Here is a 21,730-nt window from a genome sequence, read left to right as displayed (position 1 = left end):
TTCCACTGCCTTTTTAAAGATACTTCTGACAACGTTATCTACCTAGATTTAAGAACAATAGGCACGAACGTGCTGTTGATCGGATTCGATCGGGATAGAAATCAATTTGATAAGAGAGATAAGCTCTCTTGCGAATTTTATGGCAAATCGACATCCATATATTCCGCTATGCGTGAACATGCCGGCCACCGTGAAAAAGGTTACTTTTTAACAATCAAATTAGTTCCTGTTGAAAAACTGATTCTAAGTTTCAAATATCCTAGTTGCTATCTAATTCATTACACTAACTTGTTCAAGTGAGTTTCACAATTTTTCAATATGTGTAGCATCATTCATTGATGCGGGATTCTTCTGTTGCTTCGTTCAATATTAACCATGTTTTGGTACGATGTTGTCCTCTGCTTCGGTTGGAATGTTGTCATCTGCCTCGTTTCTATCACGTGCTACGTCGGCTGTCGATCATACTTCGTTGCAATGTTGTCCTCCGCTTCGGTTCCACCATGTGCTTCGTCGCCTGTCAATCGTATTTCGCTACCATGTTGTCCTCCGCTTCGGACACACTAACGTGCTTCGTCGGGTCATCCATGTGATCGCTCGGTCGATCCGTCTTCTTTGTCCCAATGGATGATCGAACTCGGTTGGCAAGGTCGAATAGTCAGTTGATTGCCAACCAGCAAATAGTGAATGGGTGGCTCATCGGTCTTCCTTCGGGCTGTTGACGTCTCGCTGCATCCCCATTGGCCGAACGAACTCTGGAACAAAACATAGGCGGCTTTTTACAAGGTAAATGAAAAAAATTAAACGACTTAACTGGGTTGGAGGCAACCGGCCTCCACGGGTCCGTAACCGGACGATGAACGTTGGCACCAAGATACTGAGCGTACTTGTGCATGAATCAGGGCCCTTTGGAAACGAGTTGGTGTGCGACAAATAACCAGACATCCTTCCTTCTGGGTGAGAATCAGCTACCAGGTGAAAACTCAGCAAATTCTTGTGAATCTTCTCTGTCTCGTTGCGAAAACACAGGTCTATCCGACAACAGTGGATGCGGTGAGAACAGATGCAGATTACTTGAGGATTGCTAGTTTTAGGGACTCGCTCGTGGTTGTGGGTTGGAGCAGATGACATCAGGACATGGAGGGGGACGAAACATTCCATAAGCTTTTTTGAAATTCAATATATAATACAGACTTACATGGATGGGAGGCCATTCGACCCCCCAAACGGTGCGCAGTGGGATACTGCGATTGATGGAAGGCACTTAGTTGCCTTCTTTGGGAACCGATTCCTCAGGTTGTTGGATCGGTAGAACGCAAATTTTTCCAATTGATCTCCGATATTCCCCTTGAGCCGTTCGAACATTAACGACGCGAATGTTGTTGTCATTTCCACGGAAGATTTCCGTTATTCGGCCAAATTTCCATTTGAGAGGAGGAAGATTTTCATCTTTGAGTAGAACCATTGTGTCGACCTTTATGTTGTCACGTTGTGTCGTCCATCGAGTGCGAGGTTGTAGACCGGACAAGTATTCGGATTGCCATTGCTTCCAAATTCGACGTACGTATTCTTGAGTCTGCTGCCAGCGGTTCAGTCTATTCAACGAGATTTCTTCCAGACTAGGTTCTGGGATAGCTTTCAATGGACGATGGATAAGAAAATGTCCAGGAGTGAGAACATCTAAATCATTTGGATCAGTTGATAGTTGAGTCAGTGGGCGGGAATTGAGACAAGCCTCAATTTGGGTCAGCAAAGTTACAAACTCATCATGGTAGAGGATGACGTTACCCACTGTACAGCGAAGATGTTTTTTCATAGATTTGACGGCGGCTTCCCAGAGACCACCGAAGTTAGGTGATCTTGGGGGAATGAATTTGAAGGTGATTTGATCCTCTTGAAAGCTTCTATGTACAAGTTCTTGATGCTGCTGCGATCGAAGGAGATTAGCCAGCTCCGCGAGTTCACGTTTTGCTCCTTGAAAATTCAGTGCATTATCGCATTCGATAAGCTCTGGAGTACCTCTACGTGAGACGAATCGTTTCAGGGCCGCAACAAATGCTTCGGATGTTAGATCTCCCACACATTCAAGATGCACGGCCTTTGTCACAAGGCAGACGAATACTGCTACATAGCATTTCCAAGGTGTAGCACGACGAGTTGGACGATAATAAAATGGGCCGCAATAATCAATACCAGTTCGCAGAAAGGGAAATGCAGGTGTCACACGTTCTCTTGGCAATTCACCCATTAGCTGTTGTTGTACATCTGGTTTGCAACGGAAACAATTCACGCAGTTATGAAAAACCTTTCGAGCAAGGTTTCTAATGCGAAGAGGCCAAAAGCGCTCACGAACTGAAGCAATCATCAGCTGGGGTCCAGCGTGAAGTAGTTTGTGGTGATAGTGAACCATTACTAATTCGGTGAAAGGGTGGTTATCTGGTAATATAATTGGGTGACGTTTATTGAAGCCTACTGGCGCATTTCGCAGCCGGCCACCAACGCGCAATATTCCTTCCACTAGAATTGGGCATAATGACTTCAAGCGGGAGCTAGATTTTACTTGTTGGTTACGCTGAATTTCAAAAATTTCCTCCTCAAAACGTTCAGATTGAGCTAGTTTGACTAGCGTATACATAGAGTTGTTCAGCTCATCGCTTTTAAGACAACCTGAATGTCGGTATTCGATGTTTTTAAATTTTGAATTATGCGTAAAACGGAGCATCCAAGCAGTGACGAGCATAACCCTCATGAACGATGAGTAACGTAAAAATATTTCATTGGGTGGAGAAATTTTTGCAACCAAAACAACAGATCGTTCTTCAAGTTCTTCTGTAGAAAATTTTATACCGGTTGGTTTTCCAAGTGTAGGCCAAAACCGAGATGGTTGTGATAGCCAATCTGGTCCCTTCCACCATACTGAATGATTACGTAGCTGTGCAGGAGCAATTCCTCTGGAGATAATGTCCGCAGGATTTTCTATTCCAGGTACATGGGACCAAATTCCCCCAGCAGTAATTCGTTGAATTTCCGAACATCTATTTGCAACAAACGTTTTCCAGCGAGAAGGGTTTGATGCCAACCAGTGAAGGCAAATTTCAGAGTCCGTCCAGAAGAATGAATTTGCATGAAGACGTAAAATTGTAGAAATTTTTTCGAATAGATGACTCAGTAATAAACAACCGGCTAATTCCAATCGAGGAAGACTTTGTTTTTTAGTCTTTTGTGGGGAAATTTTCGATTTAGCAACGAGAAGTTTTGTACTAATCTCGCCTGTTGATGATATCGCACGAATGTAGATGCTAGCTCCATATGCCCGCTCCGAGGCATCGGAAAACCCATGAATCTCAAGGTGTACAGTTGAAGGAGCAACAACCCATCTTGGAGCGGTCAATGTGCATAAGTCCTTGAGACTCTCACGAAATTCCATCCATTGTAGCTGCAAATTTTCTTTAAGAGCTTCATCCCATTCAATTTTTTCTTGCCAAAGCGTTTGCAAAAATAGTTTTGCTTGGACCACAACTGGGCCGACTAATCCCAGTGGATCGAATAAACGTGCAATGTCTGAATAAACGATTCGTTTCGTGATTGGAGATTGTTCACAAAATCTGGGAGTTTCAAATCGAAATAAATCAGAAGCTGTATCCCATTGAAGTCCGAGAGTTTTTATCGGTGAATTAGTTGAATCGAGTTCAAATAAGGTTCGTTCATCGCGCAAATTTAATGGGACATCCTTTAAAATCTCCAAATTGTTCGACGCCCATTTTCGAAGTGGAAATCCAGCAGAATTCGTAAGCTCAATTAACTCCCTACATAATTGTCTTCCTTCTTCTATACTGTTGGCTCCAGACAGCATATCATCCACGTAAAAATCACGACCAACAACCTTTGATGCAGCTGGATGACTTATTGAACTGTCTTCGGCAAGTTTTTGGAGGCATTTGGTTGCAAGGTAGGGGGCCGATGATGTACCATATGTTACAGTTGTAAGCTGATAGGATTTTATAGGTTCAGTCGAGTTATCTCTCCATCTAATTCGCTGAAGAGGCTGATCAGCTTCTCTAACAAGGATTTGCCTGTACATTTTTTCAATGTCGGCTATGATGGCAAACTGTTGCATACGAAATCTTACTACAATCGAAAGAAGGTCGTCTTGCACAACCGGACCGACCATGAGGCTGTCGTTAAGTGATATTCCAGAATCTGAGGCGCAAGATCCGTCAAACACTACTCGTAATTTTGTAGTAACGCTCTCTGATCTGATCACACAATGATGCGGAAGGTAGTAGGTAGGTTGATTCTCATAATCTTGATAGTCATTGATTGGGATCATGTGACCCAGGTTTATATACTCATGAATGAAAGAAGTGTACGCTTCATTGAGTAGGGCATTTGAATGAAGACGTCGTTCGAGCGAATAAAAACGACGATCAGCGATGTTTCTTGAATTTCCAAGTTGTGAAATAATTGAATGTCTTTTGGGAAGTGATACGATGAAACGACCAGAGTTATCTCTTGAAATAGTTTTTGCAAAAAACTCTTCACATTCAGTTTCTTCCAATGACTGAGTGCTTTTTATATTGCACGATTCAATTTCCCAAAAACGTGTGAGTAGTTCTTCTACTGATGATTCATCAGAAATATGAGCAACGTTCACAATAGCTGGGGGTGAAACTGCTGCAACCCTTCCGGATACCAACCATCCTAAAGCAGTGTTCTGCAATATTGGACTTTCAAGATCAGTCTTGCGTTGACCTTCTCGTATGAGATCATAAAAAACTTGTACACCCAAAATTAAATCGATTCGACCAGGTTTGCAAAACGAAGGATCTGCGAGGACTATGTCAGATGGAAGGTCAAACGTTGATACATCAATGGGTTGGCTTGGTAGCTCCAGAGTAATTTTTGGTAAAACATGAAATTTCCAGTTATCTTCAAAATCCGAACGATGAGACTGAATCCGAATCTTAGCTGAGTGTTTTGATGTTGTAGTCGAAAGTCCTATTCCGCTTATAGGAACTAGCTCTCTGCTGCGTTGAAGATTTAGTTGATGCATAAGGTGCTCCGAAACGAAGTTGAGCTGTGAGCCAGAATCCAAGAGAGCACGGGCCCAGATGAAATTGTTGGACGAATCGAAAACCTTCACTAGTGCAGTCGAAAGAAGTATGATTGCAGGAGCACGATGATGAGGTAGCGAAATGTGACTAGTCGAAAGGGCAGGGACCGTGGTGATTGGAGGTTCTGACGATTGACTGTTTTGACTTGATTGTTCAGATTGCAACGCATTGTTCTGAACTAGCGACGACGACGATGATGAATTTGATGATGGTAACGATAGAGTTTGGTTGAATTGATTAGGATTTGTATTACGATGCAACATGGTATGATGTTTTTGATTGCAAACACGACAAGTTCCACTCGGACAGTTATTAGCAAAATGTGATGACGATGTGATACAATTCATGCAAAGTTTGTTCCTTTTAACTTCATCGAATCTTTGGGTAGGAGTAAGTTGTCGAAAAACCTCACACTGATAAGGTGAATGTGCAGGATTCTTGCAGAAAACGCATGCTTGGTTCGATGTGATGGCTGAGTGAGTAGTTGCTTGTCTAGAAATTGTGGGAAAGGGACGCTGCGAAGGGGAGAAGCGAGGAGTCTCCGGTGTTCGGGGTTTGGAAGCTGCAATAGATTGGAGAACAAGCACATGTGAACGCAAAAATTCTATAAGTTCTGTGTAGGTTGGAACACTTGTCGACTTTCTGTGTGTCTCCCAGGAACGCATTGTTGCAGGATCGAGACGCGAGCTGAGCATAAAGACCAAAATTGTACTCCAGTTTTCAGGCGATTCCTCCATTTTTTTGAGCATTTTCAAGTTTCTTTCAAAGTCATCGATAAGTCGATTTAATGATTCGACACATTCTCTCTTGATAGGCTCAACAGAGAACAAAGCATCCACGTACGATTTTACAAGCAAATATTTGTTCTCATATCTTGACCTAAGAATTTCCCATGCAATGGAATAATTGTTAGCTGTAATTTCGATGACCTCGATCACACGCTTGGCATCGTTGGAAAGAGAAGCCACCAGATATGAAAATTTATCTACTTCACTGAGCATTGTGTTAGAATCTATCAGCGACAAAAATGTATCGCGAAACGACGGCCATTCTTTTATAGATCCATCAAAGGTGGGAAGTTTGATTTCAGGGAGTTTTACTCTAGACCTGGCAGAAATTATAGGGCTATTTTGAGCATACGTATCTATGTTAGACTGATGAGAACGCATTTTACTGGCGATTAAACCTTTTATTCGCATAAAGGTTAACTCAAAATTAGCACGTGTTTCATGGTTTAATTGGTTAGCTAAAACATCATCATCTTTTTCATACTCTGATTGATCTTTCAAAGAACGTTTTACAATAGCCTGGTATTCATCCGAACATTCTAGCTGCAATCTTGTTTCAGTGAAATCCGAAAAAATTCCATCCAACCGCTCTCTCCACCCTTCTAGCATGTAGTGGTCCCTATCATCGTCATAATTTGCAATTAGATTTTCCAAATTCTTAAGAGAATCTCTCAAAAAAGATTCGCGCTTTTCGAGCTTCTTAATACTCGAAGCCATTGTGTGAAAAGAACAATGAACCAAAATCCTACTAACCACGTGCCAATTAAAGTTTTACAAAATTTCTTAGCAACCAAAACTTTAAAATTTATTCAATTTGATTTCGATATCCTGCAGCTCCAGCTAATCAACTCCTCTGCTCAATAATGATGCAAGTCTACTTACAGTCTTCGATGATCAGTCAGAATCTACACCATGCGGTTTGCCCAAATCTCATCACCGATCGATGCCACCCAGCACAAGTAGTCGAGAGTGAAGCCTTTGTTCTTCGCCAACTGGGGCAATTGTAACCCGGTTTTTGGCGCCCAGCACACTAGGCAATAGCTGTTGCAATTAATGAGCACTCTCCGGCAGCAAGCACATGGGGTTGATAATTCAACAAATTTCAGGACACAATTTTTATATTCCGCTTGTCATTTACACGATTTGTACCAGTTTGTGAAATTCACTTAAATAGTTCACTTGTTTTGTTTGATCTTGTGAATTTCATCCACATTGTCCAATTGACTTGTTCGATTTTCACGTCCGCAAAGCTCAATTGGCTTGCTCACATGTGAATATAATTTCACAATATCACACAATTTTGCACAAAGTACACCAATTTCACTTCGAACCACGACACAAGAACAATCTCCGAAGGATGTCACTACTAACATCCGGCTCGAAGGACCACTTTTATGTTCAATATTTCGGCAGATTGTTCTTGTGGAGTAATGAAAAGACTAAATTTAAACTTAGCAAAATTCCAAATTTATTTGGCGAAAAGACGAAACGCGGTTCTAATGTACTGTGTGGCACTTTATTGGCTACTGAAGGCAAATTCCTATTCCACTGCCTTTTTAAAGATACTTCTGACAACGTTATCTACCTAGATTTAAGAACAATAGGCACGAACGTGCTGTTGATCGGATTCGATCGGGATAGAAATCAATTTGATAAGAGAGATAAGCTCTCTTGCGAATTTTATGGCAAATCGACATCCATATATTCCGCTATGCGTGAACAGCGGCTTTTTAGTTGGGTACCTACGTCAGATTGCTGTTGAAAATAGGTATGCTAGTGAAACTGTGACTTTCTGCTACAATCCCTTCCTATACAGATACCGAAAATTTTTCATTTCAGATTGATGGAAAATCCGAAAGGACCTGTGCTGGGCGACGTTCGATTCGGAATTTTATTGTTTCTCGAATGAATTTGTATTTGCGTTCCCGAGAATGCTGACGGACAGATAGAGTTCCAGCATGGTTGCAGTGCAGCAGATGTAATTCGCGCATTTCATTGAAGTGTGCGTAACAACACGCTCTCAAACCACTTGGACTCAAACACGTGGGAATTCTCTTTCTCAGTTTCTCATGTATAGTTAGCTATGTAGTGTAGAGCAAAGGCGGGACAATTCATGGGAGCTTTTCATCAACATGCCCTCTAGCCGACAATTCCAACACCTATGAAGCTTTCTCCTATTGGCGCACTAATGCCTGTCTATCCACCTTTATTTCAAATTTTTATAAGTAAATTCTCTCTAGTTTCATTCCACCGCACATGCCATTAAAATTATAATCAATATGTATAAAAAGCACTTACATGTAAATATTAATCATATAGAAAATATGATTATCAAAATCAGTTTCTGAAGTATGAAGCTTCTAGAATCAAATTTTGTTTGATTTGCACTTAAATTTAAAATTATCATAAAAAAATTTCGATTTTAATTGTAAAAACGAATGAAATAGTCACAAATGAAACAAAAATTTTAAAAAAGTCATTAATTCTTTTTTATTTTTCATGTAGGTACCTACACATAATTCTAAGTTTTTTGAATATTTTTGAATGATAATAAAAAATTGTGAAATGAAGGGTTCATTATGAAAGTTAATACTATTCTTTAGGGAACAGTCTCAAGCACTTGCAATTGAAATAGCCAAGCTTTCAGATTCAGAATATCAAACCTTAAGCTAAATTTTTAATTAAAATTTCAATATTATTGAGTAGATGAGCTGAAATCAGCATCAGCGACACAATTAGTGTAGATCTTGAAATCCAGGAGTGTTAGTTAAAAATCACTAAAAGATCTTCTGACTAATTGGCATGATAGATTGCCTTGTTGCCAAAAAATAGTGGAATGATAAGGGGATAGTTCTAATTCACCAGAGAAAAATTAAAGCAGAAGCAAACTGATTTCGGAAGATTTTTACGTCCCAAACTAATTTTTTTGTCAGATTTTTTTCCCCCTTCTTATTTTCTGGCGTTAAGTAATTTTAAAACTTAGCAGTTTAGAGTGAAATCGATCAATGATAATAAAGTAACTAACCTACATGAACAACAAAAAATATGTTCAATTTTTTCATTATCCTTTATTCATTCAACGATACAGATGATAGGGATGAATGCCACAAAGTAGACAATTCCCAAAAAAAAAACAATTCAGATTTTGTCTAGATAAAATATACAAAAAAAATTAACATTTATCTTTTGCTTTTGCTAACATCACAAAAAGAAAGTTGGTTTTGTTAATTATTTGTTACAGAAAATTTTGATCTTTTTCACAACTTTGTTGAACTACTAAGAAAAGTTACAAGTTTTTATAGAAATTCAAGCATTTGCGGATATTTTGTAACGGTTTTTTGCCGCTTGGGGTGGTGATCACCCCAGAAACGGATTCTGCCGTTTATTCGTGCCCACGACCGTCCAGTAATGTTTTGGCCGGACCTCGCAAGCTGCCATTACAGCAAAACGGTTATGGAATGGTACGCAACGAACGGGGTCAGCGTAATACCGAAGGACCTCAACCCCCCAAACTGCCCCCAGTTCCGGCCGATAGAGAAATACTGGGCAATCACGAAGCGGAGGCTTAAGGCAAAGGGAAAACTTGTTAGGAACATGACTCAAATGAAGAACTGGTGGAATCAAATCGCCAAAACGGTGGACGAAAAGGGTGTGCGCCGCCTAATGTGCCGTATTAGGGGAAAAGTACGAGAATTTCTTCGAAACAGCAATGAATAATTTTTTTAATTTTTTTTTATGAAAGAGTAAAGAAAATGCTACATTTGTATGAAAAACAAATTATGAATTCGTTAATAAATGACTGAACTACACGCAATTGTTTGTGTTCCAATATTAAATGAAGCAGACTTTAAACAAACACAACAGGAAAACTTCTTGGAGTCTAATACAAACCAGGACAATCGTAATTCATGACATGTAATGGGCGATGATTGTCCAGAGCTTCTCAACTCGGCCTCAAATCGAAGACCAATCTGAGAAACCTCCACGCGATTGAAAACCACACTGAAAGACTTCTTCACATGAACGCTTCATGAAAATATATATGAATTTTTGCCACCATGAATTTCATGGCATGAAAATCACGAGGAACCTACGTGAATTTCAGGTAGCAAACAGAGCTCGCACAGCAAGCAGAATTCACGTAAATTTCATATGCTTTGTATGTGAAAATAACGTAGATCGACTGTGAAAAAGGAATCGTTCTGCTACATGCGATTGGCGTAGCTTTCTATAAATTTTTAGAACGTAGGAATTTTGATCATACAATTTAAATTAAAAGGTTTTAATTCTAAAGAATTTTATTATGCCACATAATTTACATAACACCGTGTCATTTTTTTCCAATTTCAGAACTACTCTATTTCATATGCCCATAATAAAAAAAAAACAAATATGTTAATAGTTAGGAACAATTAGTGCCAAATTAGGAACATCGACGCAATTTAAAAAACACATTAGTTTACAAAAATTAAATCTTAAAATGATTGTTTCAAATTTTCACCGAGTTCATAAAGAAATTTGGAAATAAGTTACCAAAAAATTGTATGTCCTACAATCGAAGATTTGGCCTTTTCTTATCAAACCTAAAAATCCCTGACAAAATTTAACGAAATTAGGCACACCCAACCTTCTTGACATATATGGGAAATTGAATAAAGTATGTTTTGTGTTTAAATAAGTTTTTTTAAATTTAGTTTTTTGAGCTCGCAATCAAAGTATGTAGTTACATTCGAAAATCATTTCAAGGAATTTTTAACTAATTGATGATGATTTTTTTTTAAACTTCTTACCAAATTTTTAAAATCATGTGAAAAATCACTGAAATGAAACTAAACTTGATTGACTAAAATAATCATGCAGACATTTTTAGTTTATTTTGGTGTCATCTTAAAAATCAGAATATGAATTGTTTGTATTGAATAAAATGGTTTCGTGGCTTCCTAGAAAATCTTAAATTCGAAAATTTGGCCAGCTCTTTGAAAATGTGATCCAACCATGATCAAAATAAACGATTTGGCATATTAGGATATATTGACAGTTCTACACGAACACCACCTTAGCAGGAGGCCTCAGCCCTAATCTCAAACCATGGGAGAACAGAACCGATTTTTGAGAAGGACACACGATAAACGCGATTTCTGGTACTAATATCGACGAATTCGCCCTGTGGAAAAGCGAACATCTGTGTTCGTGTTTTGATTTTTAGGCTGTTCAGGAATGCCAAGTGCATTGGTATTTGGAAAATGAAAATATTTTTTTGATTGCATTGTTATTGAAAAACCTTTTCATGAGTACTGAGAATTAGCAATTTTCCCGTAGATTTCTATTCGAATCTGAAATTAAATGCATCATTTATCTGAACGAAATAACAACTTACTGAATCGCACACTTAAACGATGTAGCGAATTATTTGGTTATGTATAAAATATTCAGAGCATGTAGGCGATTATATTGAAAGTCAACATCGACGGAGCTTTCATTAAATTACTTGTTTGTAACAGTGAATGATTTTGCATTCGTTTAGAAGTAAGAAACAACTCTTTTTTAATCTTCCAAGTAGTACATGAGAATATATTTCAGATGTTTTGAATTCACCTTGCAAATTCATTAGCAAAAATGGCTTATCTTCATCCATTTAAGGACGCCCCCTAATGAATTCAACTGTTTGCTGTTGATAGTTGAAAAATTTATTCAACTCAGAAATATTATGATTAGTTTAAAACATGCAAATAGTGATTTTAGTAACGCACCTAGCATCACTGGTGAGGCCACCAGCAAATCAGAATTTGAGGTTATGGCTGAGGCCAATTTCTCGCCAATACTGTCGTCCGTATATACCCTTATATAAGAGTAAAGAACGAATTCAAAAAAAAAATTAAAACTTAAAGTTACAGACTGTAGATTTACGAGTAAGTAAGCATTAAACATCAGAAAAAATAACAAAAAAAATGTATTTTTTTCTGGACGGCAGGTAACGTCAACATGCAACACTTTTCAACATCAATGGCTTCAAAAAACTTAATGTCGACCGATAATCATACCGCTTGTGCATCGAATGTTCCAAAATTGATGGGACATCAAATTGACGTAGTTAGAAAAATTAATGGTTTCACACAATTATTTTTAATTCTACAAAAAAAAATGCGATTTTCACCCTACTAAGAAAAGGGGGTAAGTTGCAAGAAACTTTGTTTTTGATGACAAATCATATGAAAACGTATGAAAATTTATAGTTTTTTATATATTTTGATTAGGATTGGTCGATCTTGGATCGATCCTTGGAGGATCGATCTTTTCAACTCCGATTTTCGATTTTTTGGATCGATTCTTCGGCCAGGAAAAGATCGATTAGATCAGTTTATTTTCGATTCGATCTTTCGATCTTTTTTACACATTTAGGGGAAATAAGAGCATAATAGCCACATTAAGGAGGACGCTTATTTAACCATAGAAATTAGCTATAATATGTGAGTTATATCATTGTTTCGTGTTCAGACACTAAAAAAGTCAATTTCCTTACTGAATGAAACTTGAAAAAAGTAGACATAAACCTTTAAAAATGGATTTTAAATTTTTTGTGCCGAAATCTGAATATCAGTCACAGTAGGGGAGCCCTAGGCACCATCAATTGGGGCAAAATGAGCAATTTCTGCCGTAGAATCTAGCAGCGAATTTAATTTGATGAAGTTAACTGAAATATACACTTGAGTTATTCACATCTGACGATTAACCTATTGTTAAGGTGTCGGAGAGATAATCAGAAAACTCGAGTTCGATTCCTGGATTTTTTTTTCTTGAGCGTTCATGATCAGTTAAAAAATAATTTTAGAAGTTTTCAATTTATTTCAATACAATTTGCAAATTATTTCCAAACCTTGTGAATTGGGTGCAGAAAGGTGTTTGTGATTGATTTAAAATTAAAAATTTGCAAGAATTTGCTAATCCTAACTAATTATTTTTTTCAAAAAATAAATGAATTTGTTTTTTGAGTTTTTTTTTCTGCATATTTTGTTTGATAACCCTTATTTACATTACACAATCTTGATAAAAATACCTTAAAATATTTTCTTTTAATCTCTTGAATATTTCTAGTCAGTACATGTTTGAAAAATATCGAAGCGGTTCCGTGATTTTTTGATTTTGATTGGTGTTGATTTTAAACACTTACTCCGGTTCACCTTATATAAAAGCGCCTAAAATTTTATTCTTTCCTTATGTAGATGAATTATACAAATTTGAAATTTTGTGTCTTTTTATTGCAAATTTTTTTAATAAAAAGCAGTTTCCTTTTGTTACAAACGGAAAAGATCGATTAATCGGGGATCGATCTTCAAGCTTCGATTTTTTAGATGGATCAATCCCAGAACAGTTCATCTGAATCGATCTTGTAGATCGATCTTTTCCCAAAGATCGAACAATCCTAATTTTGATGACATACTGATTCAAGAACCAATTGTAGTAATTTTCGGTTTTGTTCGAAATAAATTTTACATTTTTTTCTGTCAAAAATGTTTTTAGAGAAAAATCGAATGGATGCTGCATACATTTAGGGGTAAAAATTACTACAACAAATTTTAAAAGCTGAAATTATAAGAATTAATGTTTGGATGGATGAAATTTTGAAATGAACAAACGCGTGATGCAAAACAAATCTGCATTTTGTTGCATTTTAGCCCAAACTGGTAACTGAATTATAAAAATATTTATTTAAAAAAATGTGATGATTGTCCGAAACCAACAGTGTTGGTTCATGATAATAAAAGAAATATAAAATTTGTAGGTATCTGCCAACCCGTTATACTGGGTAAAGTTTTTTAAGACATCGAAAAAGTAAAAATATATAAATCTATTGCTTGATTTTTTTAAATTTTATTTGAGACTCAAAGATTAAAAAAAAACTATCTCACGATGTTAAAAACTATATCATCATCAAATTGTTATCACCTTATAACACTTTATTTACATAAAATTTGAATGAATTGTGGTAAACAAATGTTAAAATGTTGCATCTAATCTTGCTGTTGCAAGATAATATTGATCACCGTGGTAGCTTTGATCAACATAGAAAAAATTCACACAATCATCAATAACTAAGTCTAAAGCTAAAATACCTCAAAACTTTTTTATTGAATTTGGAAAAACTTGGTATGTTTTTGAAAATTTCAAATATTAGTAAAAATGTAATTTCAAAATCTTGAAATAACTATTTTTCCGAATGCTCTCAAACAAACACCCTTCGGATGAAATCAAAGCGTTTATGCGTGAGTTCAACATTTTCCTTTAGTAAATGTATAGTTTTGGTGTAGTTTTTGTTGTATTTTAGAGTAAATTTTTTATATTCAAAAAAATAAGGACATTTTCCAAGAGTATGCCAGTCTTGGACAAAAGGCTAGAAACCCAATCAAATGGTAAAGTTTGAAGGAAAAAATAAAAGGGGAATAGTGCGAGGGCCTAGAGAATTGAGTGGAGGCAAAATTTTATGTTTTTAGTGAATATTTTACTAGTAATGTTGAAAAATGTAGCCCCTTAATTTGTCACCACTGTCCATCTTTCGATATTAATTGTTGTTCGGCCTTAACAGAGAACCGCGATGATGTTTTGTTTTTGACCGCGAAGAAATCTAAACCAAGAAATATCGAATTCAGCATTGTTTGTCTCAGAGTCCACAGGACCAATAAATAGTTACAAATTTGGTATCTTTGAGCCATCGAAAGTGTTGTGTTCATATTTTATAGTTTCAATTTCATTTTGTATCATTTGAGTTTGTTCCGAACTGCCGGAGCAATAGATAAACTAGCATTAGTAAATAAAATGAAGATGTTTTGTATCATTTATGAACAAAAAAACTCGTTAAAACCGTTAAAATAGAGACAAATTTCTGTTACCCCAAAGCATCAAATTCTAAACAAAGATTAATTTAAAGTAGTCCAATAAATTTCTGAAACCATGTTTTACGTTCATAGGAGTCCAGTATACTGGTTTTAAAAATGCAAAACATGTTTTTTTCTTTTTTGATAGGAGGTTAACCCGTAAGGGTTATTCTTCCTCGATGCGAAAAAGATGTAAAATTTTCCTTTACAGAAAAAATAATAGAAAAGTATTGAAAAAGGTGCTCAATCTAACCATACGGTACTTGAAAATTTAAGATTTTAGTTTATTTTCCGTGTGATGTTATGTATACGTCGTCTGTTACTTTGACCTATTTACAGTATCCTCACTTAAAAAAAGTAACATTTTTATCCCTTTCGTTGCTCTTAGTTTAATTGACGTCAATCGTGGAACAGTTCAATTTAAGAGATTTATTTCTGAAAAAAACGTACATCCCAAAATGATGTTTTTTCCTACGAACCCAATACCAATCATACCTGCAGGGTCCTTGTTTTTGCGCGTTTCAAAGAACGACGAAGGGATCCAACAAAAAATTTTGATGGAAAACCAATCAAGGATGGACACTCGATATCCTGCTGGGCTCTGAGCGAAAATGCGGCAACAAAAGAACGAACTGTCCACCCACCGATGACCGCTTCGATTGTTGCAGCCGGGCGCAAAATGTTGGCATTGTTGTTCTTGAATGCGTATTTTGCTCTTTGTTTTGTTTCGCTTGAAATTGTTCTAATTAAATGAAGCTATCAATGGCTGATTGATGTGCCCAGCAGTCACTTTACATCACAATGATTGAACATTAGTATGAAAAAGCGTTGAGGTGGGCTCCTAATTGCGATAGAAATTATTTTTAAAAAATTCAATACATTTCAGTGCCATACATTTCAATCATTTTGAGCAGTTTTCTCATCTGTTCGTTGTTATGCTATGTCCCAGCAATTGAAGCTTTGATAAGGAATTTCGATTGAATACGAGAATGTTCATGTGGAAATCTTCAAAGGAAATCAACACTTTTCTTCTTCACAGCAATACGCTTGAAGATAAAAACTCATGTGCAATTGCAAAGGAATTCATTCAGTACTTACAATTGACAAGAAATTCATATAATCATTCTAGAAGAGCTCAAGCTCGATACAAATTCTACCGGAAAACCTAAATATTTGCCACAATTATGCGTCACGGTTCAAATTTGTTTACCCAGTTTTCCAGAATTGAGCTGTTGTTCGGGCATCCACCTACGTAATCTCTGTCTGCTTACGAAAAACAAACTCGGTAACCGAAACACCGGTGTTTCCAGTCCTTAAATCCCCTGTAGGCCGGCACCGGAGATAGAAAAATGACAGTGCGCCGTTATGTCCGAGCTGCAAAGATGGTTAACGGAGCGATGCCTCACTTGAAAATTTCAAGGCAAGTATTTCAGATTTTTCGAAATTTAGAATTTAAAATTATAAAATGAATATTTATTTATTTAACAGTAAAAACTGACTTTTTGATTCACATTTCGTCACACAACTTTTGGACTTATGTATTTGATTTTTAAAGTGGCATCTGTCAATAGTGTCAAAATGATTTTTTTTTATCTTGAATGAGATTTATAATTTGAATTAATTCATTTTATTATGTTGATCTGCTTTTGCCACAATGATAAAATTGAGCTGACGATTGCGACCCTACTTGCTTACTTTCATATTAGCGTATTTGCTTACATGCTTACTTATTCACTTGCTTATTTACTTTTTTGCTCACTTGCTTAGTTGCTAACATGCATATTATTGGCTTTTTTAGTTGATACTTTTCGGTGAATTTGAAATCAAATAAAAACAATTCTTTTTACGTTTCGGCCTACTACCTTCAGCCATCCTCAGAAAACTATATTATAAACAGAGAAACTTAAATTAATACAAAAAATTTTATTCACCATATTCCATCACAATTTCACTGCACTTTTGCACTTACGATTTGTTTCGCCGCGTGCTTCCTGAACGGCTGTCTTACTTGCATATTAGTTTACTGGCTTACAAGCTTACTAGCTTACTAGCTTACAAGCTGACAAGCTTACTAGCTTACTAGCTTACAAGCTGACAAGCTTTCTAGCTTACTAGCTTACTAGCTTACTTGCTTACAAGCTTACGAGCATACTAGCTTACTTGTTCATTTGCTTGCTGGCTTACTTGATAACTTGCTTATTTGCTAACTGACTGACTTGCTTACTTTCGTAATTGCATTTTTGTTCACTTGCTTGCTTGCTTACTAGCTTACTTGCTTACTTGTTCACTCGCTTACTAGCTTACTTGTTCATTGCTTACTTGCTTACTTGTTTACTTGCTTTTTCGCTTATTTGCTCACTTGTACATTTGCTTACTTGCTCACTTGCTTACTTGCTCACTTGCTTACTTGCTTACTTGCTCACCTTCTTACTTGCTAACTCGCTTACTTGTTAACTTGCTTACTTGTATACTTGCTCACTTGCTTACTTGCTTACTTGCTTACTTGCTTACTTGCTTACTTGCTTACTTGTTCACTCGCTTACTTGCTTACTTGTTCACTTGCTTACATGCTTACTTGCTTACTTGCTTACTTGCGTACTTGCTTACTTGCGTACTTGCTCACTTGCTTACTTGCTTACCTAATTACTTGCTTACTTGCTTAATTTCTAGCTTACTTGCTTACTTGCTTACTTGCTTGCTTGCTTACTTGCTTACTTGCTTATTTGCTCACTTTCTTACTTGCTTACTTGCTTACTTGCTTACTTGCTTACTTGCTTACTTGCTTACTTGCTTACTTGCTTACTTGCTTACTTGCTTACTTGCTTACTTGCTTACTTGCTTACTTGCTTACTTGCTTACTTGCTTATTTGCTCACTTTCTTACTTGCTTACTTGCTTACTTGCTTACTTGCTTACTTGCTTACTTGCTTACTTGCTTACTTGCTTACTTGCTCTCTTGCTTACTTGCTTACTTGATAACTTGCTTACTTGCTTACTTGCTTACTTGCTTACTTGCTTACTTGCGTACTTGCTTACTTGCTTACTTGCTTACTTGCTTACTTGCTTTCTTGCTTACTTGCGTACTTGCTTACTTGCTTACTTGCTTACGTGCTTACTTGCTTACTTGCTTACTTGCTTACTTGCTTACTTGCTTACTTGCTTACTTGCTAACTTGCTTACTTGCTTACTTGCTTACTTGCTTAATTGCTTACTTGCTTACTTGCTTACTTGCTTACTTGCTTACTTGCTTACTTGCTTACTTGCTTACTTGCTTACATGCTTACTTGCTTACTTGCTTACTTGCTTACTTGCTTACAAGCTTACTTGCTTACTTGCTTACTTGCTTACTTGCTTACTTGCTTACTTGCTTACTTGCTCTCTTGCTTACTTGCTTACTTGCTTACTTGCTTACTTGCTTACTTGCTTACTTGCTTACTTGCTTACTTGCTTACTTGCTTACTTGCTTACTTGCTTACTTGCTTACTTGCTTACTTGCTTACTTGCTTACTTGCTTACTTGCTTACTTGCTCTCTTGCTTACTTGCTTACTTGCTTACTTGCTTACTTGCTTACTTGCTTACTTGCTTACTTGTTTACTTGTTTACTTGTTTACTTGTTTACTTGCTCACTTGCTTACTAGCTTACAAGCTTACTAGCTTACTGGTTCATTTGCTTGCTGGTTTACTTGATAACTTGCTTACTTGCTAACTGGCTGACTTGCTTACTTTCTTAATTGCTTTCTTGCTTACAAGCTTACTTGCTTTCTTACGTACTTGCTTACTTGTTTACTTGCTTACTTGCTTACTTGCTTACTTGCTCACTTTCTTACTTGCTTACTCGCTTACTTGTTTACTTGCTCACTTGCTTACATGCTTACTTGCTTACTTGCTTACTTGCTTACTTGCTTATTTGGTTACTTGCTTACTTGCTTACTTGCTTACTTGCTTACTTGCTTACTTGCTTACTTGCTTACTTGCTTATTTGGTTACTTGCTTACTTGCTTACTTGCTTACTTGCTTACTTGCTTACTTGCTTACTTGCTTACTTGCTTACTTGATTACTTGCTTACTTGCTTACTTGTTTACTTGCTTACTTGCTTACTTGCTTACTTGCTTACTTGCTTACTTGCTTACTTGCTTACTTGCTTACTTGCTTACTTGCTTACTTGCTTACTTGCTTACTTGCTTACTTGCTTACTTGCTTACTTGCTTACTTGCTTACTTGCTTACTTGCTTACTTGCTTACTTGCTTACTTGCTTACTTGCTTACTTGCTTACTTGCTTACTTGCTTACTTGCTTACTTGCTTACTTGCTTACTTGCTTACTTGCTTACTTGCTTACTTGCTTACTTGCTTACTTGCTTACTTGCTTACTTGCTTACTTGCTTACTTGCTTACTTGCTTACTTGCTTACTTGCTTACTTGCTTACTTGCTTACTTGCTTACTTGCTTACTTGCTAACTTGCTTACTTGCTTACTTGCTTACTTGCTTACTTGCTTACTTGCTTACTTGCTTACTTGCTTACTTGCTTACTTGCTTACTTGCTTACTTGCTTACTTGCTTACTTGCTTACTTGCTTACTTGCTTACTTGCTTACTTGCTTACTTGCTTACTTGCTTACTTGCTTACTTGCTTACTTGCTTACTTGCTTACTTGCTTACTTGCTTACTTGCTGACTTGCTTACTTGCTGACTTGACTATTTGCTTACTTGCTTACTTGCTTACTTGCTTACTTGCTGCTTACTTGATTACTTGCTTACAAGCTTACTTGCTTTCTTGCTTACTTGCTGCTTACTTGATTACTTGCTTACAAGCTTACTTGCTTACTTGCTCACTTGCTTACTTGCTTACTTGCTTACTTTCTTACTTGCTTACTTGCTTCATTGCTTACTTGCTTCATTGCTTACTTGCTTACTTGCTTACTTGCTTACTTGCTTACTTGCTTACTTGCTTACTTGCTTACTTGCTTACTTGCTTACTTGCTTACTTGCTTACTAGCTTACTTGTTTACTTGCTTACTTGCTTACTTGCTTACTTGCTTACTTGCTTACTTGCTTACTTGCTTACTTGCTTGCTTGCTTACTTGCTTTCTTGCTTTCTTGCTTACTTGCTTACTTGCTTACTTGCTTACTTGCTAACTTGCTTACTTGCTTACTTGCCTACTTGCTTACTTGCTTACTTGCTTACTTTCTTTCCTACTTACTCACTTATTCTCAGATCCTCTAAACTCACATTTACAACGAAGTAGTGCATCTTCCATATCGACCATCTTTGCCAAAACCGATCCAACCTGGTCATTCATCATCAGACCGACCATCCGCAGTTTTGCAATTTGCAGTCCACAAATCTTCTCTCGGCAGGTGAACCGGACCTGGTCCAAGTTTGCCCATGCAGCATCGAAACCCATCTGTGCCGGCATTCGTCACATCAGACGGTGGCTCCCTGGGATGGGTTGTCTATTGTCCATGGAAAATATGTTAATAGTAGGTAAAGGTATCACCCTTCATGTCGAGGCGTTAGATCTAAGCAACCCGCCCATATCGGGTTTGGTGAACCGTAAATTGTGGCTAGCAGCTGTATCATCCGAAACCAACCGAAGGTTGATACAACCTTCCAAACAATCAGGCATCGTTCTCCGCCTGAGACCGGTGCGTGTGCATCGCTAAGATAATTACAGAATTTGCTGATGCCGTACGTTGCATCAGCACTGAGCAAATACAGATGTTTTATGATAGCCTAGCAGCTCACCTTTGCAGATGGATTGGCGTAAATTTGGGTGCACAAAAAGCGACGGCACTCGTTTGTTGACCCAGAAGCAACAAACATTTCTTACTCCAAATGGGTCCCATGATAGTGAAATGATACCTGATTGAGATTGTTTGGGTTTCTGTTGAACAAACTTTAACAAGAATCCTCCAGTGACATTTCAACTTTGTTGAAGTTGTAGATGTTTTCTCTGGTTATATATGGATCGTAATTTTTTCCCAAAATCATGGTGTTAAAATTGCCTAACAAACGTTTCATAAAGAAAACCAATACGAAAAATGATTTGTTCTGACGTAAAACCTTATTTGCCGTTGAATGAATCGTAAGGTTTTGTCTAACAATAAGCAAAAAAATCGCGCAAAAAAAAAAAATAAAGACAAATACAGTCGTTAGGTGCATATTTTACAGCAGAAAATATCGTTAAAAGACTCATTTCATCAGTAAACATTCGAACTAACATAATTCAGTATAATTTTTGGGAAAAAGTTGTTCCCTTTCACTTACAACTTGCTGTGGTTGTAGTGGTTTTTAAAGTTGTTCCCTTTCACTTACAACTTGCTGTGGTTGTAGTGGTTTTTCATCTTCCTTTGTCTTTGATGGGAATTGAGATGGAATGAGATGAAAATAAGATGGGAATGAATGGGAAAGGATGAGAATGGGATGGGAATGGAATGGGAAAAGGTTGGGAAATGGGTTGGGAATGGGATGGAAGGATGGGAATGGAAGTATGGATGGAATGCGATGAAATGAGATGGAAAAGATTGGAAATGGGATGATGGGAATGGAATGATGAATGGAATGGAATGGAATGAATGGAATGGGAAGATGGAATGGAATGGAGGAATGGGAATGGAATGGGAATGGAATGAGGGAATGGAATGGATTGGAATGGGAATTGGAATGGAATGGAATGGAATGGGAATGGAATGGAATGGGAATGGGATGATGGGAATGGATGGGAAAGGGATGGAAGACACTTTTATCAATTGCCAGTTTACATATCCAGCATAAAGGTTGGAAAACAGTATGTTTTTTTTCTAGATTACTGGTTTACATACTCACACGGCACTCGGTACATCATTCGACAATTTTCTTTCTTGCTGATTGTTCCACCTTGCTTTGTCTTTGAAGGGATAAGGCATATGTTTTGTTGTTTTCTTTCAGACATACACAATCGCGGTCGTTTCGATTACAGTC

General features: G+C 37.2%; 1 protein-coding gene across 1 annotated transcript; it reads right to left on the bottom strand.

The window, feature by feature from the left end:
• Positions 1 to 1,261: 1,261 nt before the first annotated feature.
• LOC129738077 (uncharacterized) lies at positions 1,262 to 20,186 on the bottom strand. The gene is made up of 2 exons (XM_055729261.1): positions 20,000 to 20,186; positions 1,262 to 2,664 (listed from the first exon to the last, which is right to left on the bottom strand). The coding sequence occupies exons 1-2, from the start codon at positions 20,184 to 20,186 to the stop codon at positions 1,262 to 1,264; spliced, it is 1,590 nt and encodes a 529-aa protein (XP_055585236.1).
• Between the last annotated feature and the right edge of the window lie 1,544 nt (positions 20,187 to 21,730).

Source organism: Uranotaenia lowii, chromosome 1 (assembly GCF_029784155.1).
Source record: "Uranotaenia lowii strain MFRU-FL chromosome 1, ASM2978415v1, whole genome shotgun sequence".
Lineage (NCBI taxonomy): Eukaryota > Metazoa > Arthropoda > Insecta > Diptera > Culicidae > Uranotaenia > Uranotaenia lowii.
This window is presented reverse-complemented; position numbering and strand designations above follow the sequence as displayed.